General features: G+C 43.1%; 1 protein-coding gene across 1 annotated transcript in view; it reads left to right on the plus strand.

The window, feature by feature from the left end:
• Positions 1 to 22,964, plus strand: part of tmem33 (transmembrane protein 33) — a 66,927-nt gene that overhangs the window by 23,113 nt on the left and 20,850 nt on the right. The window contains exons 3-5 of the mRNA XM_085969312.1: positions 5,136 to 5,230; positions 9,975 to 10,162; positions 11,987 to 12,054. Coding sequence (XP_085825438.1) covers positions 5,136 to 5,230; positions 9,975 to 10,162; positions 11,987 to 12,054 — 351 coding nt within the window. The remainder of the gene's footprint in view (positions 1 to 5,135; positions 5,231 to 9,974; positions 10,163 to 11,986; positions 12,055 to 22,964) is intronic.

Consider the following 22,964-nt stretch of genomic DNA (forward strand, 5'->3'; position numbering starts at 1 on the left):
AAAATGGAGAACCCTCTGACTGAACTGTGAGCAATGCCACAGGAGATCTGATATTTTGAATATTCAAGTACCAGTCACAGCGCGAAAATATCAATTGTGCGCATATCTGGGAAACCAGCAAAGCTTTCAGAGTGCATTTATAGCCCATCCCTAATTGCCCTTGAGAAGATGGTGGTGACCTGCCTTCTTGAACCACTGCAGTCCATGTGCTGTTAGGGAGGAAGTTCCAGGATTTTGATCCAGCGACGATGAAGGAACAGCGATATATTTCCAAGTCAGGATGTGTATAACATGCAGGTGATCGTGTTCCTGTGTGCCTGCTGCCCTTGTCCTTCTAAGTGATAGAGGTCGCAGGTTTGGGAGGTGCTGTCGAGGAAACCTTTGTGAGTGTACAACTCTGGCATGATCATGGTTGGCAGTCCAGTTTCAGGAAGAAATATATTCTGCTTGATTTGAGAATAAGCAGGGTCCTTTTGTCAGTTTCACAAAACTCTACCTGTGTCCACAGGATTGTCCACTACTCTGAAATTGAAATCATTCACTAGAGCTTTACCAGTATCTAATTCCCCTTTGGGCATTTTTTCTTTGGTTCTTCCAATCATTTTTCTCCTCTCTAATCGCAGACAGATGTTTGAACAATTATGTCTCAATTACTCAGACTGGCAAAAGGCAGGAAGTGGCGTTCCACAAGGATTCGTGCTGGCATCACTGTTGTTCACCATTTACATAAACGATTTGAACTTGGGAATCTGAAGTACAATTTCAAAATTTGCAGATGACACCAAATTGGGGGTGTAGTTAATACAGAGGAGGACAGCGACAAAATACAGGAAGACATTAATAAACTTGCAGAATGGGCATGTAATTGGCAAATGGACTTCAATATAGATAAGTATGAGGTGGTACATTTTGGTAGGAAGAATAAGAAGGCCACATACTCCTTAGAAAATAAATGTCTAAATGGGGTAGAAGAACAGAGGGATCTGGAGGGGTACAGATACACAAATCACTAAAAGGAGCGACGCAGGTTAATAAGGCCATAAAAAAAAAAAAGCCAGCAAAGCACTGGGGTTCATTTCTAGAGGGGTAGAATTGAAAAGCAGAGAAGTTATGTTAAACTTATATAGAACCTTGGTTAGACCACACTTGGAATATTGTGAACAGTTCTGGTCTCCATATTATAAAAAGCAGAGGCACTGGAGAAGGTGCAAAAAAGATTGACTGAAATGATACCAGAACTGAGAGGCTATACCCATCAGGAAAGATTGAACAGGCTGGGGAGACTGAGGGGTGGCCTAATACAGGTCTGAAAGGGTTTGATAGGAGTGGCCCTAGAAATAGTAGATGCATTGCTGATCATTTTCCAACATTCGATGGAATCTGGAACAGTACCCATGGATTGGAGGGTAGCTAATGTTACCCCACTATTCAAAAAAGGTGGTAGAGAGAAAACGGGGAATTACATCGCTAGTAGGGAAAATGCTAGAGTCCAAAAGATGTAATAGCAGAGCACTTGGAAAACAGTGACAGGATCGGACAAAGTCAACATGTATTTACAAAAGGTAAATCGTGCTTGACTAATCTACTGGTATTTTTTGAGGATGTAACTGGTAAAATAGATAAGGGAGAACCAGTGGATGTGGTGTACTTGGACTTTCAGAAGGCTTTTGATAAGGTCCCGCATAAGAGATTAGCATGTAAAGTTAAGGCACATGGGATTGGGGGTAAGGTATTGACTTGGATAGAGAACTGGTTGGCAGACAGAAAGCAAAGAGTTGGAATAAACGGGTCTTTTTCCAAGTGGCAGGCAGTGACTAGTGGGGTACCGCAGGGATCAGTCCTTGGACCTCGGCTATTTCACAATATATATTAATGATCTAGACAAGGGAACTAGATGTAATATCTCCAAATTTGCAGACGACACAAAGCTGGGTGGGCGTGTGTGCTGTGAGGAGGATGCAGAGAAACTCCAGTATGATTTGGATAGGTTGGGTGATTGGGCAGAAGCATGGCAGATGCAATATAACGTGGATAAATGTGAGGTTATCCACTTTGGTGGCAAAAACAGGAAGGCAGATTATTATCTGACTGGCAATAAATTGGGAGAAGGGGAAGTGTAACGAGACCTGGGTGTCCTTGTACACCAGTCGCTGAAGGTAAGCATGCAGGTGCAGCAGGTGGTTAAGAAGGCAAATGGTATGTTGGCCTTTGTAGCGAGAGGGTTTGAGTACAGGAACAAGGATGTCTTGCTGCAGTTGTACAGGGCCTTGGTGAGACCACATCTTGAGTATTGTGTGCAATTTTGGTCGCCTTATCTGAGGAAGGATGTTCTTGCCATGGAGGGAGTGCAGCGAAGAGTCACCAGGCTGATACCTGGGATGGCAGGAATGACGTATGAGGAGAGATTGGGTCGATTGGGCTTGTACTCGCTGGAGTTCAGAAGAATGAGAGGGGATCTCATTGAAACTTATAAAATTCTAACAGGACTAGACAGACTAGATGCAGGAAGGATGTTCCCGATGGCCGGGGAGTCCAGAACCAGGGGTCACAGTCTGAGGATAAGGGGTAGGCCATTTAGGACAGAAATGAGGAGGAATTTCTTCACCCAGAGAGTGGTGAACCTGTGGAATTCTCTACCACAGAAGGCAGTAGAGGCCAATTCATTAAATATATTCAAGAAGGAGTTGGATATATTTCTTAAGGCTAAAGGGATCAATGGGTATGGGGAGAAAGCAGGGACCGGGTACTGAATTTGGATGATCAGCCATGATCGCATTGAGTGGCGGAGCAGGCTCGAGGGGCCGAATGGCCTACTCCTGCTCCTATCTTCTATGTTTCTATGCTAGACGTAGAGAAGATGTTTCCACTTGCGGGCGAGACCAGAACTGAGGGCCATAAATTTAAGATAGTCACCAATAAATCCAGTCGGGAATTCAGGAGAAACCTCTTTACCCAGAGAGTAGTTAGAATGTGGAACTCGCTACCACAAGGAGTAGCTGAGGCAACTAGCATAGATGCATTTAAGGGGAAGCTAGGTAAACGCATGGGGGAGAAAGGAATAGAAGAATATGTTGATGGGGTTAGATGAAGGTTTGTTTGGAGCATAAACATCGGCATAGACCTGTTGGGCCAAATGGCCTGTTTCTGTGCTGTAAATACTATGTAGTGTCTCTGTATTTGACTTACTAACACTTACAAGAAAAGAAGTATTACCTATCGTTGGCATTTCTTGCTATTAACCTGTTTACCACCTCTTTATGGGAGTACTTCCAGCATTTTGACCTTTTCAAGTTATGTCAGCCTTCTGTTTCTTTGCTTCTTGTGAAACACTATGATAAGGGTATTCCAGCAGTTTGACACAAATGATGGAATTTCTTCTCCATTCCCTGTTTTCATCTCAAAGCGGGATAGAATGTGACTGGAAATGGGTATGCTAATTTTTTGTGCATTTTTTTCATCCATGTTTTTCATTTTTCTTCATACAGATGTGTCTGACTTTCTGACGGCTCTAGTTTATTTGTCCTCCCTTTTCTCTAGTTAGCGGAATCTGCAAGCTCAGCAGAAGCAAACAAGATAGTAATTATTTAAAATTTCTAGGCTACTTGAGTGTGATTTAATGCTCATACTATTTTAGTAAGAATAGCTTGTTTTGTATAATGCACTTATTTAGGGTTCCAGTCAAAGAACTGTACTGAAAATAATGTTATTGAAGCCTGTCACCAATCCTAATGTATGCTGCAGGACAAGCCAGTGGATGTACTAATGGAATTTCAGTTTAAAGAGTATATTTATTCAGGCTCACGTACACTTGAATTCATAAATCCAAACCCGTCTCAAACAAAAGCTTGTAGAGTTTTCTAAATTTTATCAGATCTTACAAAGGAAAGTGTCCTTTGAAAATATGATTGTTTGCTTGACTGGAATAATTTGTCCATGGATTGTTGTGTGTTTTTAAAGTTGATTTTTTAAAATTATTACTTTACATTCCTAAATACAGTTTGAGTTACTCTGAAAACTATATATGTACAGTGGAGCAGAACTAGATTTAGTTCAAACTGGTGTTTGGGTTTGCAAAACAGAAAATATATAGCAGATCCATCAGCACCTAAGCGCCATAGGAACAAGAGTAGGTCATTTAACCCCTTAAGCCTGTTCCCCCATTCAATAAATTCATGGCTGATCCGTGACCTAACTCCATATACCTGCCTTTGCCCCATATCCCTTAATACCTTTGGTTAACAACTCTCAATCTCATATTTAAAATTAATAATGGACCCAGCATCAACTGCCGTTTGCAGAAGAGAGTTCCAAACTTCTACCACCCTTTGCATGTAGAAGTGTTTCCTAACTTCACTCCTGAAAGGCCTGGCTCTAATTTTTAGGCTATGTCCCCTAGTCCTAGATTCCCCAACCAACGGAAATATTTTCTCTGTCTACCTTTCAGTTCCCTTTAATATCTTGAAAACTTCAATCAAATCACATTAATCTTTAAATTCCAGGGAATACAATAGTTTGTGTAATCTCTCCTCGTAATTTAACCGTGGACATTTACTAAGTTAAAGATGTTGCTCTTGTTCAAAGAGAAATGATCAGTAGCTGATTAAATCTCTATCTACTTGTGTAAAGTGAACAGATAGGTTAGTGTATGGGCCAGTTCTGATGAAGGTATACACCTGAAATATTACCCATCTGTTGTCTTTACAGATGCCATTGGACCTGTTGCGTTTCTTTTATCTTTTTGGATTTGCAGTGCTCTATTGTATATTCTGCTACTTTATAGAAACTCTTTAGGCTGGAGTGGCAGCTTTATCCAACATTCTTAAGCAGGAGTGCCATTGATCCATAGTTAATTAGCAGGTGGAATTATAGTACTTGAAACAAATACATTGAAGTTAATGATTTGGTAGATGTGCATCCCTTCCTAATATAGCATGTGGTTTCTGTTGACCTGGTTAGACACTACCTCACCTAATGCGAGGAATTTTTTTCAGAAGTTAGCTAATATGTCAATCTTGACCATCTACATGGTATTTTTGATGTTTGCTGGGGGAACATTTATCTGAGTTTTTGGCATTGCGTGGTTTCTGTTGATATTACTCCATAATTCATTTACAAATCTGTGTTCTGTTTTTCAGCAATTCATGATGGCTAACAAACTGGAGGCTGCCATGTGGCTTTCCCGGCTCTTCACAGTGTACTGTTCCATCCTCTTTATATTTCCTTTCATGGGGTAAGTGTTACTTGTTAAATTAGTTGAGTTGACATTAACACTGAAGGCAAAAATACTGCTAGCGAGTAATGCATCATTGTTGGTATATTCATAATACACTTTATATTATTAGGCATTAGTACATTTTGGGGTTGAGGTGATTTTGATAAATTAAACCATACTTTGTTCTCTAAGCTAAGAATGTCACCTCAACCCCTTGATGTGCTATTGCTTTGAAACAAACCGCATCATGTATGTTATCTTGTATGTAATTGGTTAGCTTTGGTTTTTTATCCTTGAAATCTGATGAGAGATTTGTTTTTGATGGTGTTTTCTATATATATTCTAGAGATTTGTTTCACTACCCCTGGGGATCAAAGTATTTGAGAACTTCGTCAGGAGATTAAATGGGTGGAGTAGCCTATAATTTTTTTTGTGGAAGCATTAGACTTGCTAAGCTGAATGTCCTTTTTTTCTTTTCCATGCTTTCGTATTGTCCTATGAATAAGGCAAGTGTTTAGTCAGCAGTAGGATATGAATTGTTAAAGGAGGTAGAGGGTAGGGAGAAAGCAAATGTAGCATTAATACTAGAGGTCAGTTCAAGGCTGTGAAAGCATCAAACAACTCTTACATGTAGGTTTGTGCATATACAGCTATTTGAAAGTTGCCATTCGTAACTTTATTTTTGGCTGCCTGATCTTCATTCATGTTTATTTAAGCTTTTGGTCACCTGTCCTAATATCTCTCTCTCTGGCTGTGTGTCAGATTTTTGTCCGATAATGCTCCTATGAAGTGCCGTGGGATGTTTTACTGTGTTAAATATTGGGAAGACCAAAGCCATTGTCTTCCATTCCCGCCACAAATTCTGTTCCCTAGCCACCGATTCCGTCCCTCTCCCTGGCCATTGCCTGAGCCTGAACCAGACTGTTAGCAACCATGGCGTCCTATTTGACCCGGAGCTGAGCTTCTGACCTCATATTCCCTCCATCACCAAGACCGTCTACTTCCACCTCCGTAGCATCGCCCGTCTCTGCCCCTGCGTCAGCTCATCTGCTGCTGAATCCATGCCTTGGTTACTTCTAGACTTGACTATTCCAATGCTTTCCTGGCTGGCCTTCCACCTTGTACACTCTGTAAACTTGCGCTCATCCAAAACTCTGCTGCCCATATCCTAACTCGCATCAAGTCCCGTTCAACCATCACCCCTGTGCTTGGTGTCTTACATTGGCTTCCGGTCCTGCAACGACTCCATTTTTAAAATTGGCATTCTTGTTTCAAATCCCTCCATGGCCTCGCCACTCCCTATCTTTGTAATCTCCTCCAGCCCTACAACCCTCAGATATCTGCGCTCCTCCAATTCTGGCCACTTGTACATCCCCGATTTTCATCACTCCACCATTGGGTGCCGAGGCCCTAAGCTCTGGACTTCCCTGCCTAAACCTCTCCGCCACTCTACTGCTCTTTCCTCCTTAAAGACGGTCCTTAAAACCTGCCTCTTGGACCAAGCTTTTGGTCACAATACTGTGGAGGAGGAATTCCTGGAGTGTTTATGGGATGGTTTCCTGGACCAATATGTCGAGGAACCAACTAGAGATCAGGCCATCTTAGACTGGGTATTATGTAATGAGAAAGGATTAATTAGCAATCTTGTTGTGCGAGGCCCCTTGGGTCGGAGCAATCATAATATGATAGAATTCTTCATTAAGATGGAGAGTGAAATAGTTGACTCAGACGAGGGTCCTGAATTTAAATAAAGGAGACTACAATGGTATGAGGCGCAAGTTGGGTAGGATTGATTGGGGAATGTCACTCAAAGGGTTGACGGTGGATGGGCAATGGCAAACATTCAAAGATCGCATGGATGAACTACAGAATTTGTTCATCCCAGTTTGGCATAAAAATAAAACAAAAAAGGTGACTCAACCGTGGCTAGCAAGGGAAATTAGGGATAGTATAAGATCCAAGGAGAGGACATATAAATTGGCCAGAAAAAGGGATTAATTAAGAAGGGGAAAATAGAATACGAGAGTAAGCTAGCAGGGAACATAAAAACTGACTGTAAAAGCTTTTATAGATATGTGAAGAGAAAAAGATTGGTGAAGTCAAGCGTAGGTCCCTTGCAGTCAGAATCAGGGGAATTTATAATGGGGAACAAAGAAATGGCAGACCAATTAAATACATACAGGAGACTTTCGTTTATCCGGAGGTTGTATGTCCAGAAACCTCGATCTACCGGCAGAAATCAGGAGCTGTTTTGTTAGGTTTTTTTTCTTCTCGTGGCTTTTTTTTTCAACAGTCAGGCTCTAGAAAAACTCTCTGAAGCTGTTGCTAAGCTACAGAGACGCTTCCAAGGTACGGGCCGACTGTTTAGAAGCTGTTGCTAAGCAACAGTGTTTGTTGTCAGATACGGAGATGAAAACCTCCGTATGCTTCAACATTAACGCTGGTATGTCCGGCAGTTTTGATAGATCGGCAACAGCTCGGTCCCGTCGGTGCCGATTATCACAAAGTTTCCTGTACTTTGGTTCTGTCTTCACAAAGGAGGACACAAATAACCTCCCAAAGATGCCGGGGAACATAAGGTCTAATGAAAGGGAGGAACTGATAGAAATCAGTATTTGTAGGGAAATGGTGTTAGGGAAATTGATGGGATTGAGGGCCGATAAATCCCCAGGGTCTGATAATCTACATCCTAGGGTACTTAAGGAAGTGGCCCTAGAAATAGTAGATGCATTGCTGGTCATCTTCCAAAATTCGATAGACTCTGGAACAGTACCCATGGATTGGCGGGTAGCTAATGTTACCCCACTGTTCAAAAAGGGTGGTAGAGAGAAAACGGGGAATTACAGACCGGTAAGCCTGACATCGGTAGTGGGGAAAATGCTAGAGTCCATTATAAAAGATGTAATAGCAGAGCACTTGGAAAACAGTGACAGGATCGGACAAAGTCAGCATGGATTTACAAAAGGTAAATCGTGCTTGACTAATCTACTGGAATTTTTTGAGGATGTAACTGGTAGAATAGATAAGGGAGAACCAGTGGATGTGGTGTATTTGGATTTTCAAAAGGCTTTCGATAAGGTCCCGCATAAGAGATTAGCGTGTAAAATTAAGGCACATGGGATTGGGGGCAAGGTATTGACTTGGATAGAGAACTGGTTGGCAGACAGAAAGCAAAGAGTTGGAATAAACGGCTCTTTTTCCGAGTGGCAGGCAGTGACTAGTGGGGTACCGCAGGGATCGGTCCTAGGACCCAAGCTATTCACAATATATATTAATGATGATCTGGACGAGGGAAGTAGATGTAATATCTCCAAGTTTGCAGAAGACACAAAGCTGGGTGGGCGTGTGTGCTGTGAGGAGGAGGCCAATTCATTAAATATATTCAAGAAGGAGTTGGATATATTTCTTAAGGCTAAAGGGATCAAGGGATATGGAGAGAAGGCAGGAATAGGGTGCTGAATTTGGATGATCAGCCATGAGCTCATTGAATGGCGGAGCAGGCTCGAGGGGCCGAATGGCCTACTCCTGCTCCTATCTTTTATGTTTCTATGTCATCTGTCCTAATGTCTCATGTGGCTTGGTGTTAAATTTTGTTTAACGCTCCTGTGAAGCGCATTGGGACACATTACTATGTTAAAGGTGCTATTCGGCCCATCCAGCACAGGCACAACAGGCCAAGTGGCGGCCTCCTGTGCTGTAACCATTCTATGATTCTATATAAATGCGAGTTGTTGTTATAACAAGGGTAGTGCCGCCTCCAGAGGCTCCAGCAAAAAACTTTATATGTGGGTCTAAGCAATACAAAACAAATAATATTTACACAGCTTTATTATTGAGGATTGAATGTTTGCTAATTAGTAAAAACTTTGAGTCATTAGGAAATAAAATCCTGAGTTTCCTTGGGTGATATGGTTTTAAACCACAAAGACTCCGAAGGTTCCTGGTTAAATCATTGGTCTCTAGTGAGTTAGCTAACCTTAGTTGGTTTGATGACAGGGGCCCTACAAAGGCATCAGCATCCCTGGGTTAAGGAAGGTAGCAAGAGTTCCCGTTCCTGAGTATTATTCAGTGACTCCTGATGGCAAGTGTGTGTGTATGGAAATGCAGGAAACTTTCTGATATCCGGCACTGACGGGACCGAGCTGGTGCCGTACCATCAAAACTGCCATACAAACCAGCGCTAATGTTAAAACATACGGAGCTTTTCAGCTCCGAGTGAATCAACAAACCCTGTTGCTTAGCAACAGCTTCAAAACAGTCGGCTGCAGCTTAAAAGCGTCTCTCTAGCTAAGCAACAGCTTCAGCTAGACCTTGCAGAACCTGACTGGGGGGGGGAAAAAAAAGCAACGAGAAGTAAAAAAACTTAGAGGAAACGGCTCCTGAATTTTGCCGGTAGATAGAGCTTTTTGGACATTTAACCTCTGGTTAAACGAAAGTTTCCTGTAGGATGAGAATGACATTGGGTTCAGCTAACATGGCTCCCACCACCCAATTTCAGACTCCCATGAAAAGATACAAGGTACTAAGGCTGTCAATGCCCATGGAACTGTACCCAGTATTGATCACTAGTACCTGTGGCACTGTACATATGATGAGTCACTGTCTTCAGGAAATGGAGTACGAGGTGAAAAAAATCCTAGAGTTTTCCTTTTCAAAAAAATACATAAACCAATTTAGACTTGGAACTTTTTCTTCGATTTTTGAAATGGACCATAATACTGTAAAATATATTTATTAAAAGCTGATCCTTTGTTTTTAACAGATTATATGAGGCTGCCAATTTTTACCAACGTGCCTTGCTGGCAAATGCCCTTACCAGTGCACTTCGATTGCACCAACGCTTACCTCACTTCCAGTTGAGCCGTGCTTTTCTGAGTCAGGCCCTACTAGAGGACAGCTGTCACTATCTCCTTTTCTCATTGATCTTTGTCAACTCCTATCCAGTTACCAGTATCCTTTAAACGTTGGCTGCATAGCAGTGGAGTTAAGACTGCCATACAACACAGAAATATTTCATTAAGTGCATAAAAACTGAGCCTAAACCAGTTTTTAACTATACTTCTGTCAATGAAATAATTTAATAAGTTTGTGTTGAGAGTACTTTTTTGTTAAGATTTATGCATTTTGCAGGTTAGGAATTAACCCTAAGATAAGTTCAGTTGCAACTGTGTGTGTATATGTATCTAGATAATATTCTGTGGTGTTGCTCATGGTGAGTTGACGATTATAAGGTCAGGGTACTTATGCTAAATAGCATTTTCAGAGACACCAATATTAGCATTAGGGGCAGCCCTGGGATCCGAGGGCCTGGCATCTCGAAACAGGAATTGTGGTCTCGTGGTATTTTTATGGGGAGGATCTCAAAGTCTAGAATGGTTCCAGGACATTCGAGGGGGAGGTTCTAGAAATACTGCCGTAGAGCCTTGGATCTGGGAGGGGCATCCTGGGATCTTGGTATTGGGGAGGCAGATCTTGGGATCAGGGAGCAATGGGAATTTGGTCTATGGATTTGTGAGCAGTGGAGGGGGAGAACCCAGCATCTGGGGATGAGATTGCAATTCTGGGGAGGGGCATACAGGGGTCCATCAGGACTGAGAAGGGGGTTTTGTAGCATTTTGGGAGACAAGGGTTTTGCGGTATTGGGGACTGCTAGGATTTGATAGTATTTGGCGGGGGGGGGGGGGGGTGTGGAAACCGGGTCTAGCAGCATTGTGGGAAGCTGGGGCAGTACAATGGGACCCAAACTGCTTTTGGTCCCTTTTTGAATCATTAGCCCCCAAGCTCCCACCATGTTCTCACCCGTCAGCCATCTCCAACTGACCCATAGACCCTTTTGCGTCCTCATCACTTTGCCCATCTTCAGCTGGTTTCCGTCATCTTGTTCTTGCCTTAAGCCATTTAAGGGTACATTTTCTGCTTCTAAACATAAATGGGCAGAAAATGACAGGCTGTGGGTACACAGTGCAACCGGTGTGTAGCAGAAGCACAGAACTAGAAAAGTTGGTGAATTATTAGAGTTTGCCAACTTAGAGTCTTCCCTCAAAATTAATTGTTTATGCGGCTTACAAGTTTATATAAAATCCTTAAGCTTCTGGTTCAGCTGGGAGAGATTTTTAAACTAAATTTTCAGCAGCAATAAACTGCAATGCATTCTCTATGAAAAATGTTGGTTTTCTTTTCTAACCATCAGCAAAGAAACTACAATTACAGGTGCTGCTGTTCACAGGTGTTAGCTGTTGCTATATAAATTTAAATAAAGGCCAGACATGCTTGAAATAAAAGCTTTAACGATTTAGTCTCTAGTTTCTTTTAAAATATTTTGGAAAAAGGCTAAGAAAGTCAAATCTTCAAGATCAGAAAACATGTTTCTCTACCCTTCAGTTTCTGTTGATCTGATTGCATGCTGGGAAATTTTGCAAACTGCATGCTAGCCAACATTCTTCCCTCAAATCAGCAGCACCAAAATAGATTGTATGGTCATTCATTCACTTAATTTGCTTTGCATAGGACCTTGTGTGGAAAGTGGTTGCCGTACTCACCTATGTAACAACAGTGTGCTTCAAGTAATCTTCTGGTTCTAAAGTGCATCGGAATTCCCTAAGAATGTGAATGGTGCTATAAAGTGCAAATTCATTCTTCACCATGAAGTTTCTGGGGACAGGATATTTGCAGTATTATAGTAATTTCTAACTTAAAAGTCCATTTAAAAATAATTCATTTTACTTTGCAGTTTTATGACTATATTGAATAGTTTCTTCCTTAACTATACTTCAGTGAGTATTTTTCCAGTTTTCCTATTTTCTCTGTTGCATGCTACAGCCTACACAAAGAAAATTTTTGATGTAAGTATTGGTGTTTTTGAGTGACATCCTGGCCTGCACGATACTGTGGTCAAAATAAGTTTATTGTCATTTTATTGATGTGCAACGTGTCTGTGTGCTTTTTAAATTTACAAACTTCAAAAATGACATTTTAACAAGTTCTTCAGTTTCTTCACTTTCCTTTATCAGAGATAAAGCCGAGTGGAGACATGATCCATGGCACCATGTCACAACTTCCTTACCACCAGTCTAAAAAAACCTGGCAGACTTGCGTTGATTGTTTGTTGGAGACCCATGTTACTGGAACTAGCAGCTGAAGATGAAAGCATTTTTAGTTACTATTGCCATGGAATTTTGGTTGCCAGCCTTTTAAAAGAAAACAAAATGTTACTTAGCATGCACAAAGTACATTATTAAATTATCATTCCAATGATTCTGATGAAGAGGTAAATATGGGTGAGACCAGCCCCACAGAACAAAGATCATCAAGATTTACATTTGGAAGCCTTTGCCATTGTTTTGCCTGTCTTAGTCACCTGCTCCTTCAGACTTGGCAAAGGCCAGTCATAGGTTGAGATGTGTTCTGTGGTTCACCAAACACTTTTTATTCCCCTATTGCGACGCTCCTTTAATTACCATGGCCTTTTAAATTTGAGTTGCGTGTATTTTTCTGCTCCCAACACTTTTGTGCTTCCTAGGCCCATCTAAATCTGAGAGAAAAATTCCAAGGGGAGGACCCACCATCCGTGGTTAACTTAAAAAGTTAAAAATAGTATCAAACTTAAAGAAAAAGCATATAATTGCGCAAAGATGGGTGGCAGGTCAGAAGATTGGACAGAATATAAAAAACAGCAAAGAATGACGAAAAGATTAATGAGAGAAAAATTAGAGTACGAGAGAAAGCTAGCTAGAAATATAAAAACAGATAGTAAGAGTTTCTATAGATATTTAAAAAAGAAAAGGTAACAAAGTGAGCGTAGGCCCTATAAAAAGTGAGTCTGGGGAATTAATAATGGAAAATGAGATGGCAGTTGAGTTGAACAGGTATTTTGCATCGGTCTTCACTATAGAAGATACAAGTAACATCCCAGAAATAGCTGTAAATCAGGAAATGGAATCAGGAGATGGTTTTGAGCAAGGGATGGTAACAGGTGCTGTTTTTGTAGACCTGTCAGCAGCATACGATACAGTGAACCATAGACCTCTCCTCTGCAAGATTCTAGAGATGACAAAAGAGATTCACTTAACAGAGCTGTTAGAAAGCATGCTTCAGAATCGCTGGTTCTATGTTGAACTAGGTGGGAAGCGCAGCAGGTGGCGTATTCAGAAGAATGGTCTTCCTCAGGGAAGCGTGCTTGCACCGCTGCTGTACAACATCTACACGAATGACCAACCTATAGACGGTGTTACATGCCGTTTTATATATGCTGATGACTTATGTGTCACTGTCCAAAGCACTGATTTTAACACCGTGGAGAAAACGCTTTCTGAGGCCTTGGAGGGACTAAAATCCTACTATGAAGAAAACCACCTTCGCGCAAACCCATCAAAGACGCAAGTTTGTGCATTCCACCTCCGAAACCATGAAGCCAAACGCCAGCTGAAAGTAACCTGGTGTGGAGCAACACTGACGCATTGCGAGCACCCTATCTACTTAGGAGTCACCCTTGACCGATGCCTCACCTTCAAGAACCATATCGAGAAGATAAAGACAAAAGTGAGTGTACGAAACAATATCCTGAATAAGCTCACTAACACAAGATGGGGAACAAGCCCGAAAACATTGCGAACCAGTGCACTTGCTCTTTGCTATTCCACTGCCGAATACGCCTGCCCTGCATGGGAAAGGTCTACTCATGCCAAGAAGATGGATGCCGTTCTGAATGCAAGCTGCTGATTTATCACAGGTTGCTTAAAACCAACAAACACCAACAGCCTATATATCCTGGCGGGTATCGCTCCCCCTGATATAAGAAGAACGGTAGCCAGCAAGAAAGAGCGACTCCGTCAAACATCAGATGAGAGACACCCTCTGCATTGCCATACACCTACACCCAGCCGCCTAAAGTCAAGAAAGAGCTTCATGAACAGTGTTGTTCCATTACAATCAACCTCATCTGAAACCCGCATCGCCTTGTGGAAAGACCGGCTCGCCAGTCTTGAACAACCCCCAGTGATGGAAATTTTACTTGATGAAAGCTTTCCCCCAGGAGCTAATTGCAACTGGGCAACCTGGAAGTGCCTTAACAGACTTAGGACCGGTGTAGGTTGCTCAAAGGTGTCACTAAGCAAATGGGGATATTCAACCAGCCCGACAACTTGTGAATGTGGAATTGAGGCACAGACTATGCAACATCTCCTGCAATGCCCATCGTTAGAGGAACCCTGCACTGTTGCAGATCTTGCCGAATTCAACAACAATGCGCAAAAATGTGTCCAGTTCTGGCTGGGCTATGTATAGACTGTCCGTGGACACGATAAGAAGGAGGAAATGGAAGGGAGGGAGGAACTCAAAATTACAATCACCAGGGAAGTGGTACTGAGCAACTTGTTGGAGCTGTGGGCTGACAAGTCCCTGGGTCCTGATGGACTTCATTCTAGGGTCTTAAAAGAAGTGGCTAGTGAGATAGTTCATGCATTGGTTTTAATTTTCCAAAATTCCCTAGAATGAAAGGTTACAGATTGTGGTGGAATACAATTCTGCTGATGGCCCACAGGGCCTCATGAATGCCCAGATTTGAGCTGCTGGATGTGTTCTGACTCTCCCATTTAGCATGGTGGTCGTGCCACACAACATGATGGAGGGTATCCTCCGTGTGAAGGCAGGACTTCATCTCCACAGGGACTGTGCGGTGGTCACTGCTACCAATGCTGTCATGGATAGATGCATCTGTGACAGGCAGATTGGTGAGGACGAGGTCAAGTAGGTTTTTCCCTCGTGTTGGTTCTCTCACCACCTGTCGCAGCTAGGTCCTTCAGGACTCGGCCAGCTCGATCAGTAGTGGTGCTACTGACGCACTCTTGGTGATGGCATTGAAGTCACCCACCCAGAGGGTTACATTCTGTTACCCTCGGTGCTTCTTCCAAGTGGTGTTCAACATGGAGGAGTACTGATTCATCAGCTGAGGGAGGTCAGTATGTGGTAATGAGATTTCCTTGCCATGAATCAATGTTGAGGACCGGAGTCAATGTTGAGGACTCCCAGAGGCACTTCCTCCCGAATGTATACCACTGTGCCGCCACCTCTGGCGATGCTGATGGAGAAGTCTGGGACATCGGCTGAAAGGTATAATTCTGTGAATATGATTGGCAGGCTGTTGCTTGACTAGTCTGTGGGACAGCTATCCCAATTTTGGCACAAGTCCCCAGAGGTTACTGAAGAGGACTTTGCAGGGTTGACTGGGCTGGGTGTGCCATTGTTGTGTCCGAAGCCAGTGCCGAGGTCGATGCCGGGTGGTCTATCTGGTTTTATTCTTATTGTTTTTTGTAGTAGTTTGTTACAACTGTTGCCGTTTCAGAGGGCTGTTAAGAGTCGACCACAATGCTGTAGGTCTGGAGTCACATATATGCCAGACCAGGTAAGGATGGCAGATTTCCTTCCCCAAAGGACAATAGTGAACCAGATGAGTTTTTACGACAATCCGATAGTTTCATGGTCAGCATTACTGATACTAGCTTTTTATTCCCGATTTATTTAATTAACTGAATTTAAATTCCCCAGCTGCCTTGGTGGGATTTCAACTCACGTCTCTGGATCATTAGTCCAAGCCTCTGGATTACTGATCCAGTAACATAACCACTATGCTACTTACTGCCACTGCCTGAGCATATACAGTTCTCTGTATCTGTTCTGCCGAGTCAACTCTGGTCTGATCAGAGAGGTCTTAAACGGAGTGCTTCTAAACAGTGTGTTAATGTTGAGAATTTGGAAAGAGTGGGAATTTGGAGCAGAGGGGAAGGAGGCGCTGCTTTTTGCCTCCAATACTTTGTGTTACAGGTAAGTAATTAATTTGAGCTGCATATAGCTTGATCTAGTAATTAGTTAAAAACTGAACTATAAAACTAAGTTAATTAAATAAATAAACTTTAATTAAATAACAAAAACAAGGTTATATAGGGATGGCAGTGCAAGTGGTCTGCAGCATGTGAGAGTTTGTGGAGGGCATTGCGAACACATACGACCACGTCTGCAGTAAGTGTCTGCATCTTGAGGAACTTCAGTTCAGATTTGTTGAGCTAGAGTTGAGAGTTGTGGACATTGCAGGGCATCAGGGAGGGGGAGAGTTATCTTAACACTTTGATCCAAGAGGCAGTCACACCCCTTAGGTTAGGTCGTGGTACAAGTCTGGTTCGTGGTCAGGGACAGGAGAGTGAGACTGCAACTCGAGCAGGTAAGGGGACCCCAGGTTTAGTGCTGGAGGAGCCTCTGCCTTTGTGCTTATCCAACAGGTATGAGGTTCTTCCTGTCTGTGTGGATGAGGGCAAAGTCTGCAGGGTGGATGAGCAAATTGACCACGGCACCATGGTACATGGAGGCCATTCAAGTGGGGAAAGTGAAGAGGAATGTTGTAGTGGTAGGGGGATAGATACTGTTCTCTGCAGCCGCGACCGGGATTTCCGAAGGCTGTGTTGCCTGCCTCATGCCAGGGTTAAGGATATCTCCTCAAGGCTGGAGCAGGATTTGGAGGGGGAGGATCCAGTTGTTGTGGTCCATGTAGGAACCAATGACATAGGTAGAACTAGGAATGAGGTTCTGCTGAGAGAGTTTGAGGAGCTAGGGTCGAAATTAAAATGCAGAACCTCAAAAGGTCTGGATTATTACCTGAGCCATGCGCAAATTGGCATAGGGGCAAGTCGATCAGAGAGTCGAATGCGTGGCTCGGAGTGGTGTGGGAGGAAGGGATTTAAATTCATGGGGCACTGGCACCAGTACTGGGGAAAGAGGGAGCTGTTCCGTTGGGACGGGCTCTACTTGAACTGGGCTGGGACCAGTGTCCTGGCGAATTGAATAACTAGGGCTGTAGATAGGGCTTTAAACTAAAACAAAATGTGGGGGGGGGTGGGGTGGAGAAAGGCGCGGGGAAATTTAGAAATCTAAAGAGAAAAGTCAAGGCAATGGAGCAGTGTAGCGATTTGGGTAAAAATAAGCGTAGTGTGACGGGAAGGGACATAGGCCTAGAAATTCGGTTGGCTTTGCGCCCAGTTTTCGCCCAAAGAGGACTTTTGCGCCAATAGAGGAGTTCGCGCTGATATTCAGCGCTGCGGTAATGGCGGCGGTAGCCGGTAGCGCTGCGCCGGCACCGATGACGTCATCGGTGTGCGCAGTGCCCCGGTTCCGCCCCGATGCCGGCCCGAATCCCATATTCAGTTGCCGCCGCCTCCTCCGTGGCGGCCGCTACTTGCATCCGGAGACCAGGGCCTTACTGCAGCCTTAGTGGGGCGCATAAAGGTGGAGGTGCGGCCGGCCGCTTTTTCGGCGGCCGCCTGCCCGCACCTCCTCCTCCCCCCCCCCCCCCCCCCCCCCCCGCGGCATTGCCGGCTGCTTTCCGCGAGCCCGGCACTTCTCCGTGGTGCCGGGCTCATTTGCCGGCACAATCCAGCGGCGATCTCCCCGTTGCAGGCACCTCCACCTTAAGAGAAGGAGGAGGCCTGCAGTACCGCAGCCTGCCGCACCGCATCGGGTGGCGCAGCGGCGCCTACAGCGCTGAAATTCAGTTTCAGCGCCCCAAGCGGGGGCGGCCACACCCTGGAATAGCGCCCGGTTCCGACTTGGGGCGCAGAAGCCGAATATCTGCGGTCGCTAATGGCTCCCCGCCCAGCGCTAACTTTTGGGCGCAAACCAGCTGGCGGGCCCAAACTGAATTTCTAGGCCATAGAGTTTAACGGTAATAGTGCTTCAACGAATAAGGTGAAAGCAGGGAATAATGGTAAAAACTTAAAATTAAAGGCTCTTTATCTGAATGCACGAAGCATTTGTAACAAGATAGACAAATTAGTGGCACAAATAGAGATACATGGCTTTGATCTAATGGCCATTACAGAGACGTGGTTGCAAGGTGACCAAGGTTGGGAACTAAATATTCCAGGGTACTTGACGTTTCGAAAAGACAGGCAGAATGGAAAAGGTAGGGGTAGCCCTGATAATAAAGGATGACTTAAGGACAGCAGTGAGAAAGGATCTTGGCTCAGAAGATCAGGAAGTACAATCAGTATGGGTAGAGATAATAAATAACAAGGGTCAGAAAACACTGGTGGGCCCCCAAACAGTAGCTATACCGTTGGACAAAGTATTAATCAACAAACAGGAGCTTGTAACAAAGGTAATACAATAATCATGGGGCACTTTAATCTTCATACAGACTGGGCAAATCAAATTGGCAAAGGTAGTCTGGCGGACGGGTTCATGGAATGCATTTGAGACGATTTCCTAGAACAATACGCCCTGGAACCAACCAGGGAACAGGCTATTTTTGATCTTATATTGTGTAATGAGACAAGGTTAATTAGTAATTTCAATGGCCCTGAATTTGCCAGAAGAAGAATACGCCTCCGAACCGGGGAAAAATCCGAACGTATCTGGTGTCTCTGGAGTTTTGGATTCTTCGGGTCCTGGACCTGCAGGCATACGCCTGTGTAAAGGCCCACGGATCCCAGGGGCACATTCAATTCACAAGCGTCCCTGGGATCATGTGGGCCCAGATAATCAAACAAAAAGGGGGATTCCGATGATGCTCATGGGGTTCCATTTACGTACGGAATCCCTGTAAGCATATTAGAAATCCCCAAATAAATAAGAATTCACACCACTTAAATAAAAATAAATGATCACATCTTCAAAATTAAAGACCCTTTTTAATTAAGCATTTAAAATATTTTTTGAAAAATCAATTTAAACATTGTTAAATGGGCCAAAATTTACCTAAACTAATTTTAAGTATATATGTACTTTTTAATCATTTAAAAAATGTTATTTTAACATTTATTTGAACCCTTATGCTGGTAAACGAAGGCCTTGTGCCTGCTTTTACCAGACAAGGGTTTTGTGGGCAGTAGTTGGGCAAAGAGCCTAACTCTGTGCCAGCATGTGTTTTTGCAGCGGATGTGAAGGATCTGTCGATGAGAATCTTGATGGATCGTAAGTTCCAGGTTTTTGCGCATGCAGAAACCTGGACCTTGCGGGGCCATTCTGAGCACTTATGGCATGTCATAGACTGTAGTAAAGGATCCTCTGTGGAAGAGTGATCATATGATAGAATTTCACATTGGATTTGAGAGTGAAATACTTAAGTCTGAAACGAGAGTCTTAAACTTAAATAAAGTTAATTACATAGGTATGAGGGGTGAGTTGGCTAAAGTAGATTGCAAAATTAGATTAAAAGGAGATATGTGGTGGCATTTAAAGAAATATTCCAAAATTCTCAACAAATGTACATTCCATTGTGAAATAAAAACTCAACAGGAAAAGTGATCCATCCATGGCTAAAGAAGTTAAGGATAGTATTAGATTAAAAGAAGAGGTTTATAATGTTGCAAATAATCGTAGTAAGCCTGAGGATTGGGAGAGCTTTAGAAACCAGCAAAGGGTGACCAAAAAATTGAGAAAAGGGGGAAAAAATAGAATATAAGAGTAAACTAGCAAGAAATATAAAAACAGATTGCAAGAGCTTCTACAAATATGTAAAAAGGAAGAGAGTAGCAAAAGTAAGCATTGGTCCCTTAGAGGCTGAGACAGGAGAAATTATAATGGGAAACAAGGAAATGGCAAAGATTTTAAACAAATGTTTTGTATCTGTCTTCACAGTAGAAGACACAAAAGGCCTACCAAAAATAGTGGGGAACCAAGAAGCTAATAAGAGTGGGGAACATAAAGTAATTAATATCAGTAGAGAAACGGTACTTGAGAAAGTAATGGGACTAAAAGCCGACAAGTCCCCTGGCCCTGATGGCCTACATCCTAGGTTTCTAAAAGAGGTGGCTGCAGAGATCGTGGATGCATTGGTTGTGATCTCCAAAATTCCATTAATTCTAGAATGGTCTCAGCAAATTGGAAGGCAGCAAATGTAACCCCACTATTCAAGAAAGGAGGGAGAGATAAAATGGGGAACTACAGGCCAGTTAACCTGACATTAGTTGTCGGGAAAATACTGGAATCCATTATTAAGGAAGTGGTAACAGGGCACTTAGAAAGACATAATATGATTAGACAGAGTCAGTATGGTTTTATGAAACGGAAATCGTGTTTAACAAATTTACTAGTTTTTTTTGAGGAGGTAGATAAAGGGGAACCAGTGAATGTAGTATATTTGGATTTCCAAAAGGCATTTGATAAGGTGCCACATATAAAGTTGCTATGCAAAATAAACACTCATGGGGTTGGGGGTAATATATTAGCATGGATAGAGGATTGGTTAACGGACAGACAACAGAGAGTAGGGATAAACGGGTCATTTTCCGGTTGGCAGGCTGTAACTAGTGGGGGTGCCGCAAGGAATCAATGCTTAGGCCTCCCCTATTTGCAATCTATATTAATGACTTAGATGAAGGGACCAAGTGCAATGTATCCAAGTTTGCTGACGATACAAAGCTAGGTGGGAAAGTAAGCAGCGAAGACACATAGAGCCTGTAAAGGGATATAGACAGGTTAAGTGAGTGGGCAATAAGGTGGCAGATGGAGTATAATGTGGGGAAATGTGTGGTTATTCACCTTGGTAGGCAGAAGAGAAAAACAGAATATATTTTAAATAGTGAGAAACTTAAATGTTGGTGTTCAGAGATTCAGATTTCTTCATACAGGAAACATAAAGTTAGCATGCAAGTACAGCAAGCAATTAGAAAGTCAAATGGTACGTTGGCCTTTATTGCAAGGGGGTTGAAGTACACGTGTAAGGAAGTCTTACTACAATTGTACAGGGCTTCGGTGAGACCACACCTGGAGTACTGTGCACAGTTTTGGTCTCCTTATCTGAGGAAGAACATACTTTCCTTAGCGGAATGAGAGGGTTGTCCTATGAAGGGAGATTGAGTAGATTGGGCCTATACTCTCTGGAATTTAGAAGAATGAGAGGTGATCTCATTGAAACATATAAGAATCTGAGGGGGATTGACAGGGTAAATGCCAAGAGGTTGTTTCCCCTGGCTGGAACTAGGGGGCATAGTCTCAGGATAAGGGGTTGGCCATTTAAGACTGAGATGAGGTGGAATTTCTTCACTAAGAGGGTTGTGAATCTTTGGAAATCTCTACCCAAAGGGCTGAGTCATTCAAGGCTGAGATCGATAGATTTTTGGACTCTGGGGGAATTAAGAGATATGGGGATCGGGCGGGAAAGTGAGTTGAGGGCGATGATTAGCTATTATCTTATTGAATGACGGAGCAGGCTCAAGGGGCTGTACAGCCTACTCCCACTCCTAATTCTTATGTTCTTAATGGCCCAGAAATTAAGTTCGGGGGCTTGCCGCGCGTGCACTTACCCGGCGCGCTGACATTTCAATCCTGGCCCGCATTGCATTTCCTGTCACTGGCCCGCTTCAGGTCCTGCCGCGCCGTGCGTGCGTGACCCATAGGCGTACTTAGTGCGATGAGCCGGCTGGGATCACGTGAGCACTGGGCAACCAATGGAAGGTTGCAAAAGTTCATTCATGAGTTTGATAGTAAGAACTGTCAAACTCATGAAAACTCCTGGCCCCAAAACACTACTTAAACTTGGAAGAAAATTTTAAAAAATCGCACTACTTAAATAAACTATAAATAACTGTAAAAAACTATTTTAAACAATAATTTTAAATTTTGAAAAAAATTATTATATAAAAAATCGGGGCTAAAAATACACTTACCTTACTGTAAAGTCTTCAAAAATAATGAACCTGTGGAAAAATTTTCTAATTTTACTTAATAGACCACTTACCTGTTAAAAGTAAGTACTTACGGCTGCTTTTTTCATGCGTAAAAACCGGAGTCTTTTCCACACGGGCAACTCTTCAAAAAAAAAGGGAAGTTCAGCGCGCACATGCTACCTGAAACCTCGCACGCGTTCCGCCTCTTAACCCCTTGGGTCAGAGGAGAGGAAATGCCGGTTTCCCCTGCATGCGCTGTGCATGCTGAAAACCGGCAATTCCTCCGGGCCCACGCATGAGTACCCCGTCCGTACTCGCGCGTTGGGACAGGAATTACTGGCCCATTATGATACCTGGGGTTGATTGTACTCCAAGGGGTGATGGGGAAATCGGCCGGTTTCCCTAGATCTGTTCCCGCACTATCATTTAAATTTGGCAGAGCATTCAGGGGGTGGGGGTGGTGGTTTGTAGTCTGGCAGTCATAGTTTGAATATTTTTGAGACATACTCTAAAAACTGAATTTTGTGATTTGTTCTTTCCCAACCCCATGTCAACCGGGTGTCTTTTTTTCTTTCTCCTTCTCTTCTCCCTTGCCTATGTTAACAGAAGAGCTTTCTTTCTCTCACTTACAATCTCGTGCACATGCTCCTGTTCTATAAATACAAGTTGTTCTCCTGACTCTCTCTCTCTCTCTCTCTCCCCCTATACTAACAGGATGTCTTGCTCTCTTCCCTCCCCATATACCAAGATGCCTCACTCTTTTGTCATTCTACACTAATAGGGTTGTCAGGCTGTTGTATCCGTGTGTTAATGGAGACACGGAATGCAGGAGTAGGTTTCACAGGTGTTTACTGAACAAAGTCTGGAGGTGAACTAACAGATACAAGACACTATACAGGCTGATATAGCCCGAGTGGCCATTACCGGCATTACAGTATACAGGGGCTCTTAAAGGCACATACACCACAATTCCTCCCCTTTTAGACAACCAGTACATAATATTTTAAGTAATCATTAATTAACATGTTACAAGAACAATAATCTACACATTTGCTGCAGTTAATCAATTATAAGTCAGTCTCTCTGGAGGCTTCCTGACT

This window comes from Somniosus microcephalus, chromosome 2 (assembly GCF_052327205.1).
Source record: "Somniosus microcephalus isolate GS21.2 chromosome 2, FLI_Smic_1.0, whole genome shotgun sequence".
In the NCBI taxonomy this organism is placed as follows: domain Eukaryota; kingdom Metazoa; phylum Chordata; class Chondrichthyes; order Squaliformes; family Somniosidae; genus Somniosus; species Somniosus microcephalus.